The 21,518-nt window shown below is 41.4% G+C and overlaps 1 protein-coding gene across 2 annotated transcripts in view; it reads left to right on the forward strand.

The window, feature by feature from the left end:
- The first annotated feature begins 3,559 nt into the window (after window positions 1-3,559).
- TGFBR1 (transforming growth factor beta receptor 1) overlaps window positions 3,560-21,518 on the forward strand; it is a 51,821-nt gene continuing 33,862 nt past the window's right edge. For both annotated transcript variants that reach the window (XM_021691624.2, XM_044920374.1), the window contains exon 1: window positions 3,560-3,707. In XM_021691624.2, coding sequence (XP_021547299.1) covers window positions 3,623-3,707 — 85 coding nt within the window. In that variant the 5' untranslated portion in view covers window positions 3,560-3,622. The remainder of the gene's footprint in view (window positions 3,708-21,518) is intronic.

A 21,518-nucleotide genomic window follows, 5' to 3' on the forward strand; every position in this document is an offset into this window, starting at 1 on the left:
CCAGATGGAAAGAAGGTGAGAATGTGACGAGTCTTTATAGAGAAAACAATATCTTCCCAACGAGCTCTACCTGGTAGGCTTCTTATATTTCACTGGCCAGAACTCTGTCACATGGTCATATCTAGGTGACAGGTGCCGGAGAAATTAAGATTTTTAGCTAGGTGAACTGCTTTCCCAAAGGAAATGAGGATTCTGTTCATAAAGTGAATGTAGGAATGAATATAGTTTAGGCAACTAACCATCTCTGCTCTCCATTTGGGAGAAAACTTTACCTGAGGGAATAATCCAAAAGGAAAAGCAAACAATGTACCTGGCAGGAAGACTAAGAGGTAGCATTGTGCAGAGGACAAAGCACAGGAGTGAGAGTCTCTTAGTCCTGGCTCTGAATCTGACTTGCTGGGGGCTGGTCCTTGGTTTCTTCCCTATTAAATCAAGACAGAGTAAACAAGCCTTTTTCAGAGCCTATAGAGACTGTGAAGGGAATTCACATTTACGATAGATTCTTCATGTGCAATAGCTCATTTAGACCTTACGACAAATATATGAGTCATTATCCCATTTCACACTGGGGGGATATGAAATCTCAGAGAAATCGAGTAGTGTGCACAGATCCTGCATGTAGTAAATGGTAGAACCAGCATCCCAGCTAGGCCTCCAAAGCCAGAGGCTTCTTTCCATTGCCCTCCCTTTCTCAAAAGGGGAAATCAGTACATGCATTTTTATTTATTGAATTTCAAGGTAACGCTTTCTAAACCAGTGTCTTTTAAAGTGTGGCCCAGTGACACCCACAGCAGAATCACGTGGGGACCTCCTTCAGATGAACTAATGCAGACTCTCTAGGGCTGACACCTGACACCCAGGAAGCTGCATTTTTAAAAGTTCTCCAGTGAATTTGGAGACATGTTAAAGTTTGAGAACCATGATTTTAAACTTATAATTTACTGTTCCATTCCAACGTAGTTTATTTGTGGATCCATGGCTCATGGAAATTTCTTCCTAATATCAGGAAAATAAAATTTAAAAATAGTCTGTTCCTCCTTCCTGTTCCTCAGTGTTCTAATGAAGACACTCAATTCCATGGAAAATGTTAAGGAACTGGAAGTGTGTCATAGAAGATAATCTAACACTGATTAACTGAGGTTCCGTAAGGCAAAGGCGCAGATTAACAGAACATGAATGCTGATTAGAATCAAACAGAGCCTGAAGGGGCTGGGCAAAGGAAATGGCATTAACTAAATATTTACTATGTTCTAAAAAAATGTATTTACTATGTTCTAGACGCTGTTCCAGATACATTACGTCATCTAAGGGGCCCAAGACATGTGATTCAGTCCCTTTTATTTATAAATGGGGTAGGAAGAATATTTCATTTTAAAGGGGCACCTGGGTGGCTCAGTCGTTAAGCAGCTGCCTTCTGCTCGGGTCATGGTCTCAGTGTCCTGGGATCGAGCCCCGCATCGGGCTCCCTGCTCTGCGGGAAGCCTGCTTCTCCCTCTCCTGCTCCCCCTGCTTGTGTTCCCTCTCTCACTGTGTCTCTCTCTGTCAAACAAATAAATAAAATCTTTAAAAAAAATATTTCATTTCAGAGATGAAGAATCTAATGAGAGAATCTGATGAGAGAAAGACACTTCACTTGTCTGAGGTGAATCATTCATTCATTCATTCAATAAATATCTCCTGAGCTCTCATGGAAGACACTGAGAATAGAGCAGCGAAAGAACAGTCTACAGACCTCAGGTATCATTAGGACCCTGACTTACCGTCCACATCTCCACTGAAAAAACTGGAACCGAGGGAGCAGATTAGGACTGGAGCCAGCCAGAAGCAGTCTTTGCCTGCCTTCTGGGCCCTGCGGCAGGGAGCAAGAGGAGAGCTTGCTGCTGATGGTCACCAGCAGCCAAGAGAGCACAAGAGAGCAGGCTATGCCATGTTTTTGGTAGTAGCTGCATCCCTAGGTGGGCAAGTCAGTGTATACCCACCCTCCCTTACCTGTCCAGGTAGGAGCAGTTGAAGTGTCTGGAGGGAGGGCCTAGAAATAGAACTTGAAAGAGCAGGAGGGGAACCCCCAAATCTTATATCCTCTCACTGACCGGGGGATATATTATTTCCATTTTACAGATGAAGACATGGAGACTCAGAAAGGTTAATGGACTTGTTCAAATGAGGGTCCTACACGGGAGGGGAGTAAGGCAGGTCTCAGATCCCAGCTCCAACACCCCCACCCTGCCCTTTTACAGCTCGGGAGGGAAGTCCTGGCAGGTAGGTCAAGAGCTCATGGAGGAGCAGCGCTAAAGTGATTTACAAATCGATGCTAGAGGGTGATTCTGATTCCTGCTACCAAGGTTTATTTAATTCCAAGCTCAAATCACACAGAAAATAAAATTTTCTCCTTAAACGGTTCTGCGGAAAAATGTTCTCTGTTCTATGTAACAGCCTCCTCGGCTGTGTTTGTGTCTGAAGAGAGGACTAGTCTGACAGGAAGAATTACAAATCTGGAGCTCATTTTGGTGTCCCAGAGGGAAGGTGGGTGGAGCGTCTCACAGTAAATTAGGAATTCAGAATGAAAACGTAGACGAGTTTATTTGGGTTTCTAGTGACACCTCAGAATTATTGTGCAGGCGTGTCAGAGGCAAGTCAAAGTATTGACTGCTCCCCCTCCGCCAAAGGAGAAGTGCTGCGAGCTAAGAAGGGAAGTCCTACTCCTTTGGGGGTTGGGGGTGGGGACCTTCCCTTTCCCACCTGGATCAGGAAGAGGTCAGAAGGAGAGAGTGTGGAGCCCCTTTCTGGGTCTGCTCCTTGTTCCGGAGGGAGAGAGGCTATTCCGGGAGGGGGAGGCGTGTCGGAGCTCAGGATCTGATTGAAGTCTGAGGCCAGGATTTCAGGACTTTCAGGGCCTGGAATTTGGTTGGGGTTAGACACTGACAGCGGGAGGAAACAGAAGACGTGAGTCTTATATGGAAGGCACTGAGGAAAGATTTGGGGGAAATGTTCAAAGTTGAGGCGTGGATCTGGGAAGTGGAAGTTGAAGCCTGCGTGACGATGCCGCGGATCTGGGTGAACGTGTTGGGGATTGGTGGTGCAGGGCTGTGAATGGGGGTCGGGTTGGGATTGGGGTCAGTACTAGATCTTAGGTGCTTGGAGAAGGCTAAAGAAAAGAGCGTAGAGCGGCCACAGCCTTTTTCCGAAAGCGACTCACACCCAGACACACCCCTCGCGTAACCCTAGCCCTCCCGGGCCGAAGGCTAGGCCGGGTCGGGGCGCGCTAGACCCTGACCTGACCCGGCCTCCTCCTAGCGCGGAGCGGCTCTGGCTGGGGCAGGGGTCTGGCAGCACGGCCCCTGGGGAGTCTGGGGGCGTGTCCAGAGGCCGGCGCCCGCAGCTGCGGATTGGCTGTCCAGCGGGCCTGTAGGCGGGGCTCCGGGCTGGGTCCCGCTCGGCCGCTCGCCGACAGCCGGGAGGCGGGGCCGGCGGGAGCCCGGCAGCCAATGGACGCGCAGCCCCCGAGCAGTTACAAAGGGCCGGAGCGAGGCCGCCGCGGCGGCGGGAGGTGGGGCGAGGCGAGGCTTGCTGAGGCGAGGCGGCGGCCGGGCCGGACCGAGCCACAGGCGGTGGCGGCGGGACTATGGAGGCGGCGGCCGCTGCTCCGCGTCCCCGGCTGCTCCTCCTCGTGTTGGCGGCGGCGGCGACGCTGGTCCCGGGGACGACGGGTGAGCGGCGGCGCGGCAGGGCTGGCGGGCGGCTGCGGGGCGCGCGCGGGCCGGGCCCGGCCTCTGGCTCGCTCCCTCTCTTTCTCAAACATGGCGCGGGGCCGGGGGCGCAGGTGGCGGCGCCGGCCCGGGGCCGGGCTGGCCTGGCCTGGCGGCCGCCACGCAAATCGCGGGCGGGGAGCGCGGGCGGGGCGTGGGCGTGTGTCCGAGCGCTGGTGGACGTGGTCTGCAGCCGGCAGCGGCCCCTGCTCCGGGTTCCCCCGGGGGAGGTGGCATCGGGCGGAGCGAGCCGAGGGCCGGGCTGCTTTCTGGGGAGCGAGGGGGCGCGGACCGAGGGCCAGGGGGTGTGCGGCTGGCCGGGCCTGGCGGAGCTGGGGCGCCGTGTAGCGTTGTCTGGGCACCCCACCCGGAGCGGGAGGGTGCCCGAGGCTCCCGGGGCCCGGGGCGGGGTTGGGGTCGCCAGAGGCTTCCCGGGCGGGTTAGGAACTCTGAGCCTGCCGGGCGGTGGGAGCGGGCGACGTGTGGTGGAGACCCCCGGGTCACAGGGCCGCCCTGGCTGTGGGCGCCGGCCTGACCCCGCCGAGAGGGGCTGCTTCTCCAGCCAGGGGTGGCTTTGGAAGGGGAGCCGCGAAGCTTTGTGTGAGGAGGAGGCACGAAGATGTGCGGAATGTTTCTTCTTTGGTGCGTCTGGGAAGTGTTGAAGTGAATCCAGTAACCAGAAGGCTACAGATTGTTTTCGTAGTAGAAACTTGAACGTTTGCTCACTCTGCGGGGTTTGGAATGTTTGAATGGGAATGACTCTGAATTGATCAAACGCTTTTATTTCCTCGAAGGAATATCGCTAGTGTTCCTTTTCTTGAGTGAGAGTAGTTTGAATCAGTAGTCTCTGTGTAGTTGGTTTTCAAGGGAGAATGTTTGCTCCGTTTTCCAAAATACTAAATCAGGATGGGGTACGTGGTCATGACCAATCTCCGTGGAAAGAACAGTGAAAAACTGTTAACTAAATCCAGACTAAAATACTAGAAACTGAAATATAGATCCTTAGTGTTAGAAACTAAATTACAGTGAAAGTACATTTCTGTCTCTAAAATTGAATACCAAATGTTTTAAAAACCAAAAACCTCAAGAGTGAGAGTGCCAGTATCTACTGTCTGTTAAGAGCTTACTATGATGTAGATGCATAAAGTACACCAAAGTACATTATCAAATGCTCACGATGAAACCCTCAGGGTTAGTGGCATTTGCCCCATATATAGATGAGAAAACTGAGTTTAGAACAGATTAAGTACTCAGTTACTAAGGACAGGAGTTAGGATTTGCGCCCAGAGTTCAGTGTTTCCAAAACCTATATATTAAAGTGTGTGTGTGTATACACACCTCAGTCTGGCACAACCCATATTTCTGTTCAGTCCACCAATGAGCAATTGGTCTTTATTATTCATTTTTTTATTTTACCCTCACAATATGAAAATCAGTTTGGCTTCCTCCTGACTCCTAGTACATTCCTGGAGTCCCTTCATATTGGGCCTACAGTAGAGGAAACTGGATTTTTGACATTGGCCTAAGGCGTGGGGGCAAGGTAAATACGTGGACAGGTGAGAGAATCAGTAGTTATGTATCAAGCAAAAGTAACATTTCTACGCCACTCCTAACTGTAATGGCATAGTTAACTCTTTTCCACTTAGCCAGTCACACTAAGTGTTCGTGTATTCAAGTAACAGTATTAGACTTAACTGATGTATGGAACATTGCTCAGTCCCTGCTGGGGAGAAGCTTATAGACTACACTGGCATGCATACAATACACAGCTGATCCAGGTGCTATTATTCTTAAGTCTAGACTACCTCAACTGGTCTGCCCACGCTTGTTTGTTATGTTGATGTTGATCTTTCATACATTCTGAAGAAGCTCACATGCACTTTTAAATTTATAATTTGGCTTCTTTTTTAAGACCTTGCAGTTGTTCCTTATTGTCTGGGTATCAGTTTTGTATTTCTCTGCCCAGCTTCTCCTCTTTCTAACATTGATTTCTCTAGGGAAATTGGTTCCCTGTCCCTAATACACAGATTCGTACCGTACCGTACCAGTTTGTCTACATATATATCCCATGTGAGAATCCAGTTTCCTTTCTGCCATCATGTAAGTTTTTTCTTTGAAAACATGCCTAGAACCCAACTCTTCTTTATATCAATGCCTCTTGAATGTCTCTTCCTTTCTTTGTATGCAGCCATCAATTTAGTCCTGCCTGTTATCCCTTGAATCTAGTTGCTTTCCAGTTTCTCTCATCTAGACTTTTCTGTAGGCTACTGCCAACCTAATCTTCCTCAGCCACCCTCACAAAGGGTTTACAAGATTTTCCATTTGTATTCAGCACTTAGAGCAGCACTTGAGGCTTATGATTAGAGCCATCTCTAGTATTCAACCAAAGATCTCACTTCTTGCTGCTACTGTAAACCCTCAATTCCAGCAATTTCTGTTTTTCCACGGACTCCTGATTTTTTTTAGCCTTTTAACTACATACTTAATTTTGCCCCTTTTGGGAGTATGAGGAGAGAAGTTCTCAGTTCTGGCTTCATGTACTGGTTTAGTTCCTAAATTCCTTATTTCCCCGAACTGTATAGCACTTAGGGTTTCAGTTTGTGTTGTTTATTTCTACCATCTTGCACTGTCATTTATCTATACTTTTGAATGTGTTATAGGTCCCCAGAGGGCAAAGGTATGTCTTTTCTTTCCTTTATGCTCTCAGAACCTAGCACTGTGTTTTATATTCTGTTCCACTTACATGTTTGTTGATTAAATGAATTCCATTTGAGCATTCCTTTAGTATTTCTACTGTTTTATATAAGTACAGTTTATGCAATATTAATTGACAATTCTGTGTATATAATATGGGAAAATTGTGTAATGTGATGAAAAAAGCAGTTGGTTATTAGATTTGGTTATTAGTCCCAACCTCACCTCTAGTTATGCAGAAAATCTAGATGGTACCTACTTTTCCTAATTCATGAGATCTTGAAGACCAAATGAGAAAGTTGTATTGGAGTTTGAGATTGCTATTTTGTATTGATAGTAATAGGTAGGGCTGGTGTTCGTCCAGCAATTTCCACTGGACCACGTGTGTTTTGATTGATCAGATATCCTTTCTGATCATTTGGTACCATTGTGGAGCCAGTGGTTAAATATTTTAATATCACCCCTACAGAGAGGCATCAGCATTCAAAAAGGGACATGATTAATGTAGGCTGATGTGATTGGGGGAGGCTTTCTAGACACTTTAGGACTTAAGCTGACTTTGAAGGGTAGCTCGAATTTAAATAGGCAGAGAGGGGGGATTTGATGAGTGGTAAGGCTGTCCTGGGGCCTACTCTAGGGCAGAACCAAAACTTATTGACTGGATGGCAAGTTCCTCTTTAGAGTTAAGTTCATTATTCTACACTGTGGAGTTTGGATTGGATGTATTACCCACTATTTCTTTCCCCCAATTCTGAAAACTCTGCAATATGTGACTGGAAACAAAATAAAAAGGTAATCTAAGTGGGATGAATAAGGGAAGATAATATTATGGGCTGCCCACCAGGGGTAGGCATTCGATTGGTGAAAGTTCTAAGTCACTTCAGTTGACAAGGGAAAAAAATGACATCAGAGGTTAGGTGAATTTCTCAGGGTCAGGCAGAACTAAGACAAGAATTTAGATTATCTCATTCCAAATCTGTGCTTTAAAGAATATGAAGGACTTGGAGGGGGGGAGGGCAGGGTTAATGGAGTGACTTACCTAAGTGAAGTTATCTTGAATTTCACAGAACTTATGAAAAGTGACTTCTGATGGACTGTGGATGCGGAGAGGTGGTGGTGGTGGTTGAAAGGTCCTCAAGAGAATGTCAATATCATTTTTATATTGTTGATAAAAAGCCCAGGTGTAGAGCTTATTGACTGAGAAGAGTAGGCTTTAGTAGTTTAAAAGATGGTGAAACTGTTTGGGGTTTAATTAAAATGGATGTAATTGAAAGGCCTTGCAGTTCCATGGTCTAGGTTTAGAATTTTAGATGCTCTCCTTAGTTATTGAAATTAAATAGGGAACTGACATGATCAAAGTAATCAAGAGGGAGATAAATCTGTTCCTCTGGGGAGGGCTGCTTATATGGAGAAGACCTTTGCTGAAAGGTTCTTCTAAGCCTGTTGAAACAGTTAATCTGAACTCAGCACCATTCTGGTAGTACCTTTGTAGTGCATCAAATATGTTCATTTCTAATGACCTGGGTTTTGAAAATGCCATTATTTTATGGATGGCCCTTTTGAAATGTGAGAACATGTCTCTTCAAACCACAGAGCCCTCTGCACATGTCAACAAACTGCCTGCCTTTTGCTGTTCTTTCTCGGTCGTGGCTTACGTGATGCAAGTTCTCTGAACAGATGGACTGTGCTTTATTATCATGTGATTGGGTCACATCTTTGCTTCCTGCTTCTGGAATTGAGGGCAGATGCTGGCATGTTTCTCAGGGGTTTGCATGCTTTGTCCCATAGAATTGGCTTGAGAAAACTTTCGGAATTTTCTTTAAAATTATGGTCTATCTTGACCCAGCCTAACTCCAATACTTAGGATAATTAATGCCTTTCTTAACTGAGTTTCCTCAATATCAAATCCAAGCATTATTTATAAACTTTAAGATTTGTTGCTACTTTGAAATAGATCCAGTATTAGCTGTACAGTTTTGGCCCAGATAATGCAGGTAGGTTTCTTATGGTTACCTTTTTTTTGATATGGACTTATGATTGGTTGATTTGTAGGCTTTTTGCCTTAGAAAAACACTTTCTCAAACACTATGAAGAGTGAGAGTGGAGTAAGTCTGGATTCAATTTGTATGGGTCCAGTTTTATAGATCAGATCTGGCCTTTTGTAAAGCTACTCTTATTTTGGCATTCCAAGAGAATACACATTATAAAGAATGATTTCTAACTTAAAAAAAATATGACTTGGAGGGGATACACACAAGTTGCTTTGACATTTCTTGAAGATTCAGTGGTCCATGTACCATTTTATCAATCTGAAAAGAATATATTATAAGAATATGCCAGGGGCGCTTGGGTGGCTCAGTGGTTTAAGCCTCGACTCTTGGTTTGGGCTCAGGTCATGATGTCCGGGTTGTGAGATGGAACAGGAGTGCCGTGTAGGGCTCCACACTCGGTGCGGAGTCTGCTTGGGATTCTCTCTCCCTCCCCCTCTGCCACTACCCCTGCTTCGTGTTCTCAATAAATAAATAAATAAACAAACAAACAAAAAATTCATTCTTAAAAAAAAAAGGAATGTGCCAGGATTCTATCTGCCTTATGTCATTTAATTCTCATAACCAACCCTGGATGGTAGTTGTATAATAGCACAAAATCTTCTTATGTACCAGTTAATTTCCAAAAGATTTTTTAAAAGATGTATTTATTTTAGGGAGAGAGAGCATGTGAGAGAGCACAAGCAGGAGGGGCAGAGGGGGAGAGAGAGAGAATCCCAAACAGAATCCTCACTGAGCGTGGAGCCCATCGTGGGGCTCCATCTCATGACCTGGATGCAGATCACGACCTGAACTGAAACCAAGACTTGATTCTCAACTGACTGCATCACCCAGGTGCCCCATTCCAAAAGATTTTTTTAAAGTCCATTTGTTACTAGGTCCAGGTGACCAGTGCTCAAGAGGTAACTGTAGGTTTGATGACATTGGTTCCAACCCAAGATTCTTTTCAGCTCTCTTAGATGTTATCCAAAGACGTTAATATTCTTTCATCTTTTAATCATTAATATATTTATTAAAAAAGACACTGCTTCAGATAGAATAGAGGTCTGTAGACTAACAGTAGTGTAACCACCAAGGTTCAAATGATTGTGCTTGGGTAGGCAGAGTTAACAGGATTTTTGCTCAGATTGGAACCTAGTTTGTTATCTATGAAAGTTTGTAAAAAGAAGAGCTCCTGTGTTTCCATTTTACAGACCAGGAAACTGAGGTCATGATGTTAATAAATGGTGGAACTTGCACTTGAGCATTTCAGAGGGTGTACTCTTTCCTGTACATCATGCTACTTTCATATACAGTAAATACCTTGTTTTGGTCACCATCAGGAAGGATTTTTCTTCTTCTTTTTTTTTAACCATGAGAATTTGCTTCAGCTTGTCTTAATTATAGTTTGCCTCTTCACAACTGCAAGTTACTCAGATGCTTGCAGTCTTTGGATTATATTTTTAGGTAATTTGAATCTCTCTGATGAGTCTAATGATAGTTGATCACTCACTGTTTATATTGATTTATATATTTTCATAGCAAACTCTTTGCTTTTCAAAGTAACATGAGCTCAGACCTGAAAGTAGCTGAAAATTTGAATTGAGAAAAGAAAAAAGCTATCACTGTCCATCATGAACACTTTGGCTTGTTCGACCCCCCATGCATTTTTTTAATATGATAAAACCATTTTTTAATCATTCTGTCTCTTTCAGTAGTTTATCAAAGCTAATAAAAGTGGTTTTTTTTTAAGATTTTATTTATTTACTTGAGAGAGAGGAAGTGAGAGAGAGCAAGTGAGCGCACAAATGGTAGGGAGCGGCAGAAGGAGAGGGAGAGAGACAAGTAGACTCCCCTCTGAGCAGGGAGTCCGATGCGGGGCTTCATCCCAGGACCTCGGGATCATGACCTGAGCTGACGACAGACACTTAACTCACTGAGCCACCCAGGCACACCCTGCTAATAAAAGTGTTTTTAAGGGGTGCCTGGGTGGCTCAGTTGATTAAGCATCTGCTTTCAGCTCAGGTCATGATCCTGGAGTCCTGGATCGAGCCCCACGTCGGGTTCCCTGCTCAGTGGGGAGCCTGCTTCTCCCCTTGCCCCTCACCTTGCTCATGCTCTCTCCCTCTCAAATAAATAAATAAATAAATAAAATCTTCTAAAAAAAGTGTTTTTAAGTTGGCAAAGAGCTTCAGTTTTGTAGAAGAAATAGCTCACTTAATCTTAATGAATATTTAGTAATGACCAACACAATGGGAAGTAGAGAAAGAGGCTGACTTGCTTTCAAGAAATAGGATGCTTGGGAAATATGATAAATACAGATTCAATAATAGCAACCACAGGCACTGCTTTATAGAAGTGGTAGGAATTGATCTCCTGCCTTGTGGGATGGTTAGAGTTTAGAGTGGATGAGGGGCAGAGAGAAAGCTCTCCTAGGCAGGGGAAGATGATGCATATGGAGAAGGAGCATGCTAAGTTTCAAGAATATTAAGGGGGAGGAATAGAAGTTCGTGATGTAAAGGGTGGCTTCAAAGAATTATGGGACTTGAAAATCAGGTGAATGGTTTTGATGTGCAAAATGAATGTCTGAGTGCACCACACAGGAAATGGAGCCAGGTGACTACCTAGGAGATTTTGGAATTTGATGATGGCATTGGGAATGGGAAGGGTGGCTCTATGACATTTCAAAGAAATCGGAGGAGCTGGTAGTAGGGCTTTTGCATGGCTGTCACTTTGCCTCCATACCTGCACAGCCTCCTCCCTCACCTCTTCCATATCTTTGCTCAAATGTTACCTTTTTCTCAATGAGGCTTACCCTGACCACCCTTTTTAAAATTGCCATTATCTTACTCTGCTTTTTCTTTTTTGTAACATTTACTACCTTCTGAAATCCTTTATTTACTTACCCATATTTACTTATTTTACTATGTCTGTTGTCTCCTTCTTGCTACTAGAATATAAGCTCTATGACAATGGATATTTTTGTTTTGTTCACCAGTGTAAAGTGCATAGAAAGTACCTGGTGCATCATAGGCTCTCAGTAAATGTTTGTTGAATGGCAGTAGGTCTTAGTTGTAGAAAGTTGAAGTACAAAAATTAAGGACTGCATGAAATCAAAAAAGAATGACCAGGATTTTTACACCGGATAATGCCTTTAACTAGTAATAAATTAGCTGAAAGAAAGATTGAGGGGAAATGAAATCTGGCTTGAACATGTTGAGTTTGAGGTGTAGGTAGCATAGCCAAGGGGAGCAGGCAGCAAAGATGTTAGACTGGAACATGGTTGGAAATGGGAGAGAATCTTAGGCAAAGAGGCAATTGTCAACATTTGCCTTCCACCTCATTCTCACTCTCTTTTTAATTCTGGTGCCCTAAAAAGCCACCTTAAGTGGAGTATTTATTTTGACCCTGAACTCCTAGCTTAGATCTGGGGCCTTGCTCCATTCACTGAGATATTCTTCTGTCCTGAGTTACAGATCCATGCTTTGTTCCCTTTACCCCCTACAACACCAAAGAAGTATGTATTCAGAATTATTTGTGATCTTCTGTTTGTACTGACATTAGCCTTCAGGCTCTCTTTTGACCTTTGGGAATCTGCTCTGGTTCCTGGATGAGGTAGAAGAGAGGCCAACATAGGTTCTCAACCTCCCTAGCATTCATAGCTTTGAGATGAGCACTATTTTGTAACTTTCTCATATGGGAAAAATTTATTCGCTGATTGGCTTGTGTACTCTGGCTGTTTTCCAGAAAAGGATTTAGGAAACTTGAAATAAAAACATATGCAGTAAAACCAGAACTAATGATCAGAAAGATAAGAACCAATAAATAAAAGGGGAAAAGAAAGAACAATTATCCATAACTTTTAGCTGAGGAAAGCTTTTGTAGTTGAACACAATAGTCAGCTCTGAGTTTTCTAGCAGTGAGAGCAATAAGGGAACCTGATAGTTTGCATCTCGTTGTCTATTACTGAGCATTTATGGGACGCTGCCACCTTCCTTAATAATAAGGAGCCCCAGACACAAAGATGCAATGCAGGGAGAATCTCTAAGTGGTAAGGGGTTGCTGGACCTCAGCCCTGATTCTCCTTCTCATTTTTCCTCTTCAACATGTATTGAGGAGCATGCTACCATTTTTCTTCTTCATGCAAACGCTGTGATCCAAGTATGGACACACTAGTCTTACCGTAATGCCAGTGGAACAGCTGATGTAAGGCTGCAGCGTTTAAGTCAAGCTTTGCTAAAAGCTGGAGGACAATGAATAGAGAAAGCAACATGAAACTGTTCAAGCTGGCTTACGAAAACATTTTCCTCATGTCCTTATCTTTTGGCCTGTCTCCATTTGGCAGACATCATCTGAGTGCTGCCACCAGAAGTGAATAGAGCCAGGCATTTATCTTTCTTCAAACAGGGCCAAAACAGCAAGGTCCAGAGAGTGTCTTCACTTGGGTTTCCTGTTTGAAGAGCTGCCTCCTTTCTGGGTGATGGATGTTGGGAACGATGACTTCCTTTTGGAGAGACCACACTTACTCAGAGAGTGTGTCCCTACACATGTAGGTTGCATGGTAACCCCAATATTCATATCAAAGATACGAATCTTTGTATGTGACCATGAAGGATATTCTTTGATTAGAGACATGCCGATTTCATTGGAAAAACAAGTTTCTTCCTGCTCTTGAGCAGAATCAATTATAGAAGTCTTTGTAAAAGGGGCGTGGGAAATCAAGTGAAGAGTTTGGGTTTATCACTCTCCATGACTTGAGTAGATTCACTTTCCTTTCTTATTCTGCAGTTCCAGTGTTTCCTTGTTCTAATCAATAGGGCTGAACCTCCTTATTTTTGTTCATTTGCTTCAGGATAACCATTCCATCCAGATTTCCTAGGTGTGAACCTCACTGATTACATAATAGTGTGTATTTATAGTTCTAGGACACCTTGTGCGGGCATCCTGTTACATTTCTACAATATAAGATCTTTAAATATGCATTGAAATACAAATAGCTCCCATGGAAAAAAGCAAAAACAAGTGGCTTTTTCTTTTAGAAGTGAGAACTAATATATATTTGAGAGTAACGAAAATGGAGGAGATAGTTAAGCATGAAGAGGAATGTAGAGATAGAAAGTCACTAACTATGGCTTTTCATTTATACAAACACGACAATATATGTATGGTCTTTGTTCTTTATTTTTTCCTTGATGTATTCATTCCCAAATGAACCATAATGTGCTCTAATTGAGTCTCTTTGTTTAGCACATGGCTGTTGATTTGAGTACTTTCTCCAATTGAAAAACTGACATTTTAATTTTGTTATTCAGTGTGCAACAGATTTAGATAAAAACACCAAGATTGTGTATTGTAGATTTTCTTCAACAATAATTATATGTAATTATTTTACCAAAATAAACAAGTTAAAGTAGTTTTAGCTGTTTTATCTCATTTTACGTTTGGAAAAAAAATTACAAATCAGGGACTAGAGTTTGCTTGTGTTTCTCAGTGAGCAAAGATAATTTCTGTTTGCTGGTTCTAGCCAGTTCCACCAAAGCAGTACAAAATTGATGCTAGTAAAAAGTACTGAAAATGTGAAGGGGAAGTGCAACTGGAAATAGGACAGAGTGGCTACGTGATACTAAAAAAAATTGGTAGTATTCATGAATGTGGTATCTCAAAAATTTTAAGGGACCTGTGAAGATTAAATGAGATTATAGCGTACTTCCTGCCACGTAGAAAACACAAAGTAAATGGCTGTTATTAAGAAAATTGTTTTTCATAGAAACATAGAGTTTCTAGGCTTCTAGAAAGGATCATAACTAAGGGGATCAGGATTATCATTTTGTCTCACTTTATTTTACAGATGAGGAAACTGGGGCTTAGAAGGTAGGTGGTATTTCAGGATAATCAGGATAATTTCAGGATAATAATTCAGCTAATGACTAAACAGGAATTCAGCATCTTCCTCACTTAGAACTTCACTTAGCATCCCTTTTCCTTCCCAAGTCTCCAATAGGGAGAATGATTTTTTTTTAATTTCCTAAATTTATGGAAGATCTCTTTAAATGCTGTCAAATCAGACCCTCAACAGATGGATACATAGATGGATAAATAATGATAAAAATCAATATAGCAAAATAGTAACAACTACAGAATTTAGGTGGTGGGCATATAGGTGTTCAGAAAAACTGAATGTTTGAAAATCTTGATAATAAAAAGTTGGTGGAGGATAATTGAAAAACATTATAATATCTCCTAATCCCAGATGTGTGTCTGTCACTGATCTCTCTAAATATAGACAAACCAGCAGTACTTGCTATAGCCAAAGGAAATAAAACAACCAGGGTCCAGCACCTCTGGGATATACATTCTAGGCCCTTTCTTTGACATTCTTCAAGGATTGAGAACCACACATCTGGCATGACTTTTTCTTTTCTTTTTCTTTCTCCTTTTTTTTTTTTTTTTACAAAGGATAGTTGTGCATTGCAAATTTGAAATTCCCTAATCACCAACAAACAAGCCAATTAACACAGTTATCACTGTAGATCACTTTCCTGTGAACAAATGCTCTACTTTTTTTCCCTTCACCTTTCCCATGGTAAATTTTAACTTTATTTATAATGCATTTATAAGCTTGGGTCTCTCTGCCCTCATGTAGTCTTTCTTCCAAGATCACAATTGTTTCTTCCACTTAATTCTTTAAAAAAAAAAAACCCAAAAAACAAAAAAACAGGGCTGCCTGGGTGGCTCAGTTGGTTAAGCAACTGCCTTCGGCTCAGGTCATGATCCCAGGGTCCTGGGATCAAGCCCCGCATCAGGCTCCCTGCTCGGCGGGAGGCCTGCTTCTCCCTCTCCCACTCCCCCTGCTTGTGTTCCCTCTCTCACTGTGTCTCTCTCTGTCAAATAAATAAATAAAATCCTAAAAACAAAACAAAACAAAAAAACATGGCCACATATTCTTTTAGCTAGGGACATTCCACCCTTTCTCATTGATCATTTAAGTTTTGTCAGTTCTAGCCTTCCCTTGCCTTATGATGGGAAAAGGGGAAGGAGGGAGGAGTTTCAATAAATTTGAATTTAGGAGTCAGGCAAAAACCGTAGGGGGTAGTCTTCAAGGAGCAACAGACTCAGAATTAGCTGGGCATTGCAAACAGATGGTATACTCTAAGGAAATAGCTGTTCTAAGCAGTTGGGTGTTTGCATCTAATTTAGCTTAGAGATCCTGGAACTGGAGAAAAAGTCTCATGGAGCAAATGGGTACAATCACCTATGAACCATTCTAAACCATAGCTAGGGCCTAGTAATTATTGACTTCTATATAGATGTCATCAATTCTATATATATGCTGCGTAATTCTATACAGCATAATTCTATGTTGTTATCTTCAATTCTCTGAAGACTAAATAACATCAAGCCCTGGCAGATCCTTATCTTTTTATTTTTATTTTTTATTTTTTAAAGATTTTATTTATTTGACAGACACACAGCGAGAGAGGGAACACAAGCAGGGAGAGTGGGAGAGGGAGAAGCAGGCTTCCCGCTGAGCAGGGAGCCCGATGTGGGGCTCGATCCCAGGACCCTGGGATCACGACCTGAGCTGGAGGCAGATGCTTAACGACTGAGCCACCCAGGCGCCCCGACCCTTATCTTTTAATAACCAACCCCCTACTAGAGGTCTTCTTCAGTAACCAAAATGCTAGGTAGCATCAATGCTAACAGCAATTTGAAACCCATATTCTCAAGCCTCTGGATGTTTGTATCATGATGTCTGAAAAATTTATTTGGTTGGTTCTTCTGAAAGGAGCTCAGACAACATTAGATACTCACATCCTCATGCCCCAAAAGAGGTCATGGATTTAATGGTTAGAAATATTATAAAATATTATAAAAACATGAATATTGTAAAATATTATACAAGTCCCTCCATTTGGCTGGTCTTTTCTGTCCTTGCTTGGTTTAATTTAGCCATATTCCTCTAGGAGACTGCACTTAGAATTGAACTGCTTGCTTTGATACTTTGTTTGACAAGGAAAATGAACATTTCAGGCTAGGGAAGTCAAGAAATTAAAACTTGTGTAACTATGTGTGGTTCATCAAGTTTCTGAAATTTCCCACAGTGTCTCTTCCATCCCTCTTTTAGCTAAATTCAGTAAGTTTTTGTTCTGAAGAGACTCAGTTAAGTATAGAAAGTGTGATTGCTTCTGTGGAGCGGGAAATAGGAAGGGCTGGGTGTTGGGGAGCTGCTATCTTCTTTTGTTGGGTGGGGTACAGTCTTGTAGAACTATTTGACACCTTAAACTCTATACATACATAACTTAAATAAAAATAAAACCTAAGTTAAAAAAATAGTGGTAAATGTATGGCAGTTAGTTGTCCATGAATGCTTAATAAAAATGAAGAGTTGAATTTCCCTGTTGAAAAGTCAGATTCTTAGGTTGGATTAATATGTACACAGAGGCCTTCAAACTTAGCTATTTTTTTTTTTTTCAAAAGACACCTAAAATCACGTGAAGATGTTGAAAACAGTAGATTAGAAAAAGGCAAATTTGACCCAAAAAAGGTAAATACAGTAAGATTAATACCCAACAAGATTCAAGCTACAAAAGCATTAAAAGGAAGAAAGAGGTATATTTTATATTGATGAAGTACTGTCTCTCAAGACATGTCATGAATCTTTATGCAATAATAGTGTCGAAATATATAAGGCCAGAATTGTTAAAAATACAAGAAGAAGTTGATAAATTCACTATAGATGAAGAAAAGAATACTTGAATAACATAATAATGAGGATCTAATGCATTCCAATTTTGTAATCATGAACAGTATTCTTTTAAAATACTTCTTTTTTCAGGAAATTGATGATATGAAAGTCTACAAAGAATACCCAGATTAGAAATTTACAATAACTAAAAGAAAAAGTCAAAATAAATAATATATTCACTTGGAAATATAAAATTATTCTTCTGACTAATCCCTGGGGTAAAGAAGAAGTTAGAGTTGTAATTACAAAACATTTAGAAATGAACATATCCAAACTAGTGGGAGTTTTGCTAAAGCAGTACCCAAAGGGAAATTTGGAAGCAAGATTTCAAGCTGGAGCAGGAACTAAATCCAAATCAACCTGAAGAAGGAACAACTAAGTGTGTATAAAGGAGATAAGGATTTAGAAAAAACTTCAGAAAAATAGATTTGATCTATAAAACACCAAACTGGTTCTTTTAAAGCACATTACTAAAATAGACAAATACTTGATAAATCTAAAAAAGAAAAAGACATGAATAGAAAAATGGTAAAGGAGAATGGTGTCTTTTTGACAAACTTAATGTATTTTAATGTAGTCCAACTTCCGTTATTTTCTCTTAAAGGTTAGGGCTTTTTGAATCCTATTTGATTAATCTTTCTCGACCTAATGTCTTGAAAATGTTTCCTATGTTTTCATGTAAAAGGCTTCTTGCCGTAACTTTAATGCTGAGATGTAAAGCCCATCTGGAGTTGATTTTTCATTATGGGATGAAATCTATGTATTTTTTATTCTTTATTTAAGTTTTAATTTTAATTCCAATTAGTTAACATATAGTGTAATATTTTTTTTCTCTCAAGTTTTACTTAAATTCCAGTTAGTTAACATACAGTGTAATAATAGTTTCAGGTTTAGAATTTATTCAATACTTAAATGCAGCACCTGGTGCTCATCACATCAAGTGCAGTCCTTAAACCCCCATCCCCCATCTAGCCCATCTCCCCCCCCCACCTCCCCTCTGGTAACCATAGTTGGTTCTCTGTAGTTAAGAGTCTGTTTCTTGGTTTGCCTCACTCTCTCACTTTTTTTAAATTGCACATGTGAGTGAAATCATATGGCATTTGTTTCTCTGACTTATTTCACTTAGCATAATACTCTCTAGCTCCATATACATTGTTGCAAATGGCAAGATTTCATTCTTTTTTATGGCTGAGTAATATTCCTGTGTGTGTGTGTGTGTGTGTGTATTTTATTATTTTTAAAATCTGTATGCCCAGTTGATCTAGCACTATTTGTTGGTAATACCTTCCTTTTCCCAGTGCACTGCAGTGTCACTGTTATAAATCAAGTAGTTGTATATGTGAAAATCTATTTCTGGAATCTCTATTCTTTTCCTTTGGTCTGTTTGTTCTTTTGCCAATACCACACTGTCTTAATTATTATGATGTTATGATGGGTCTTGATATCCTATAGTGTGAGTCTTCCAAAAGCATTGTTTTCTAATATTGCTTTGGTTGTTCTTGGGATGTTTTTCCATGTAGATTTTAGAATCAGCTTGTGAATTCACACACACACAAACACCCAGGATTTTGATTTGATTTTTTTTAAATCTACAGATCTCTTTGCAGAATATTGATATAGTATTGAATTTTCCAGTAAGGAGGCTGGCATGTTCTTCCATTTATAAATAAATAAATTGTATTTTATATCCTTTGTAATTTATGTCAAATAAGTAATGCTTTGAAGCTTCCCCTTTAGAGGTCAGGTCCTACATATTATTAGATTTATTTCTAGGTATTTGATTTTGGATGCTTTTGTAAATGATATATTTTTGAATTTTTGTTTTCTTTTCCTTTTTTTTTAAGATTTTTATTTATTTATTTGTCAGAGAGAGAAAGAGCCTGCACAAGCAGGGGGAGTGGCAGGCAGAGGGACAAGGAGGCTCCCTGCTGAGCAAGGAGCCCGATGTGGGACTCGATCCCAGGACTCTGGGATCATGACCTGAGCCAAACGCAGATGCTTAACTGAGTGAGCCACTCACGCGTCCCGAATTTTTGTTTTCTATTTATTGCTGGTTTAAGAAAAGCTGACTTTTTTTATGTAGCGACTTTTGTGTTTTATCATGAATAGGTGCTGAATTTTGTTAATTTTTTTTGGTTTTGTTTATGTCATGATTTATATGATCTATTTACATTTTCCTAAACTACTTCAGTCTCTTATTCCTGAAACTATGTACAGTATCTTTGTACAGCATCTCCCTGGGAAGACTTTCCTTTCTTCTTTAGTCTTCTAAGCCTCAGGGGAGGCGCCATCTTTGAGAGAAGTCTCCCTTCTCTCTGCTCTCTCAGACTTTGTGTGCGTTACCCTCTATCCGTAACATGTTGGCTCTCCACGTTACATGGTGAGCTCCTCGAGAGCAGGAATCTCATCCGAGGTATCTCTGTCCTCCTAAAGGTGTATTCTTTGTTCTTACACAGGTTGCATACACCGTTCTTCTCTGGTAAAAGATGTTTAGGCCTTACTCTGTGCTTCAAAAATGACGAACTGCTTAGTGCTACCGGCTGGTTTCTGCAGCTGTGGCTCCAGTTGGCCTTTCGCTGTTTGCAGGCCCAGGTGTGACCCTCCTCTTCCTTTAATTCAAAGGCAGCTGGTGGGTGGTTACCACTTCCTTCTCTTACCGCAGTTCTGTTTCAACTTCATTCTAGCCCAGGATGATTTGCCACTTTCATTTAGGTTCATCATTGTACCTCAGTACCTGTGCAACCAAGTCACATCACCTATAGTCACTCTTGCTCTCCAGAGGGCAAGGCTTGAGTCCTTCATCTTATCCTACTTGGGGGAAATCACCATAGATTTTCTAACGATCTTTTTTTTCCCTGTGCTTTCAGAATATATCTAGATTATGTTGATGTAACTCTTTCGGCACTTCTGTTCCCTCATCTGTAAAATACGAGGTTAAGATCAGGTAATTATCAGGTTCCTCTTAGCATGAACATTTTATGAGTTTTTGGGTTTTTTTTTTCCCCAAGGGAGGCTCCACTCTCAGCATGAAGCCCAACACAGAGCTTGAACTTACAATGCTGAGATCAAGAGTTGGACACTTAACCGACTGAGCCACCCAGTTATGATTCTTTATTAGGGATATGTGCACACTGGATGTGTTCCAACGCTTTGTTAATTTGGGTTGGAACTGAAAATAAACTTTCTTGTAGGTACATCTCATCCTGCTACAGTCAAGTTCTTGGGCATAACCCTGTTCAAAAAGTCGTATTGCTGAAAAACTCTGTATGGGTATCTGCGAGTGGAGGGAGATACAGAAATAGCTACTGGGAATGTTCACTGCTTTATGTGCACACTGTTTACATTATATATTGTGTGTCCGTGTTGTCTTCTAAGGTTGTGTAAAGGTTTGCTCTGATTCTCTGTCCAGCATAGACAACGGACTGACACGTGGTCGGTGCTATTAAATACCTGTTGAATGAGTGCATAAATTAATTGTTGAGCATTTTATGTGCCAGGTACTGTGCTAAGTATTTTTATATATGTATATGTTGTCTCAGTCCTCACCTTCTGAGATTGCTATTGTTACAAATTTAGAAAACAGGCTCAAAAAAGTTAAGCAGTTTTCCCCAAGATTACTTAGAGGCTGTCTGGCAGAAATAGGATTTGAGCTGAAATCTTTTTGTTTCTGAATTCCATTATATTAACCATACTCTTGTAATACCCACTAGTCAACATAAAATATAATGAGAAACTATAAAAGTGTGTTTAGATTGGGGAAAAATAAGATATTCAGTTATTGTTTTAGCATTAACCATCAGAAATAAAAATGTCTCCATTCTTTTTAGGGGCTAGGGTAAGTTACAGTGCGTACATCTGTTATGTATACCAACGTACCCCCTCAACTTGTTGACGTGGAAAAAAACAAGACGATCACCCCACAGCGATGAAATTGTAATCACATTGTATATGGTATTAATAGTATGACCATTTCCCTGTCCTTAGAAATGCTTCTAAAGTATCAGCTTTAAAGTCTGTATAGTATCCCATTTATGATTGTATCATAATTTATTTTGTCACTGCCCTTGTCATTCATATAGGTTGTTTTCAACCACAAAATACTGTATCAAACATCTGTGTGCTAATATCTTTGCTCTTATCTCCTGTTACTCCTTTAGACTAAATTCTAAGAAGTAGAATTACTGGATTAAAAAGAACTAGGCTTTGGGACACCTGGGTGGCTCAGTCGTTAAGTGTCTGCCTTCGGCTCAGGTCATGATCCCAGGGTCCTGGGATCGAGCCCCGCATCGGGCTCCTTGCTCAGGG

The sequence above is a fragment of the Neomonachus schauinslandi genome, chromosome 13 (assembly GCF_002201575.2).
Source record: "Neomonachus schauinslandi chromosome 13, ASM220157v2, whole genome shotgun sequence".
NCBI lineage: Eukaryota > Metazoa > Chordata > Mammalia > Carnivora > Phocidae > Neomonachus > Neomonachus schauinslandi.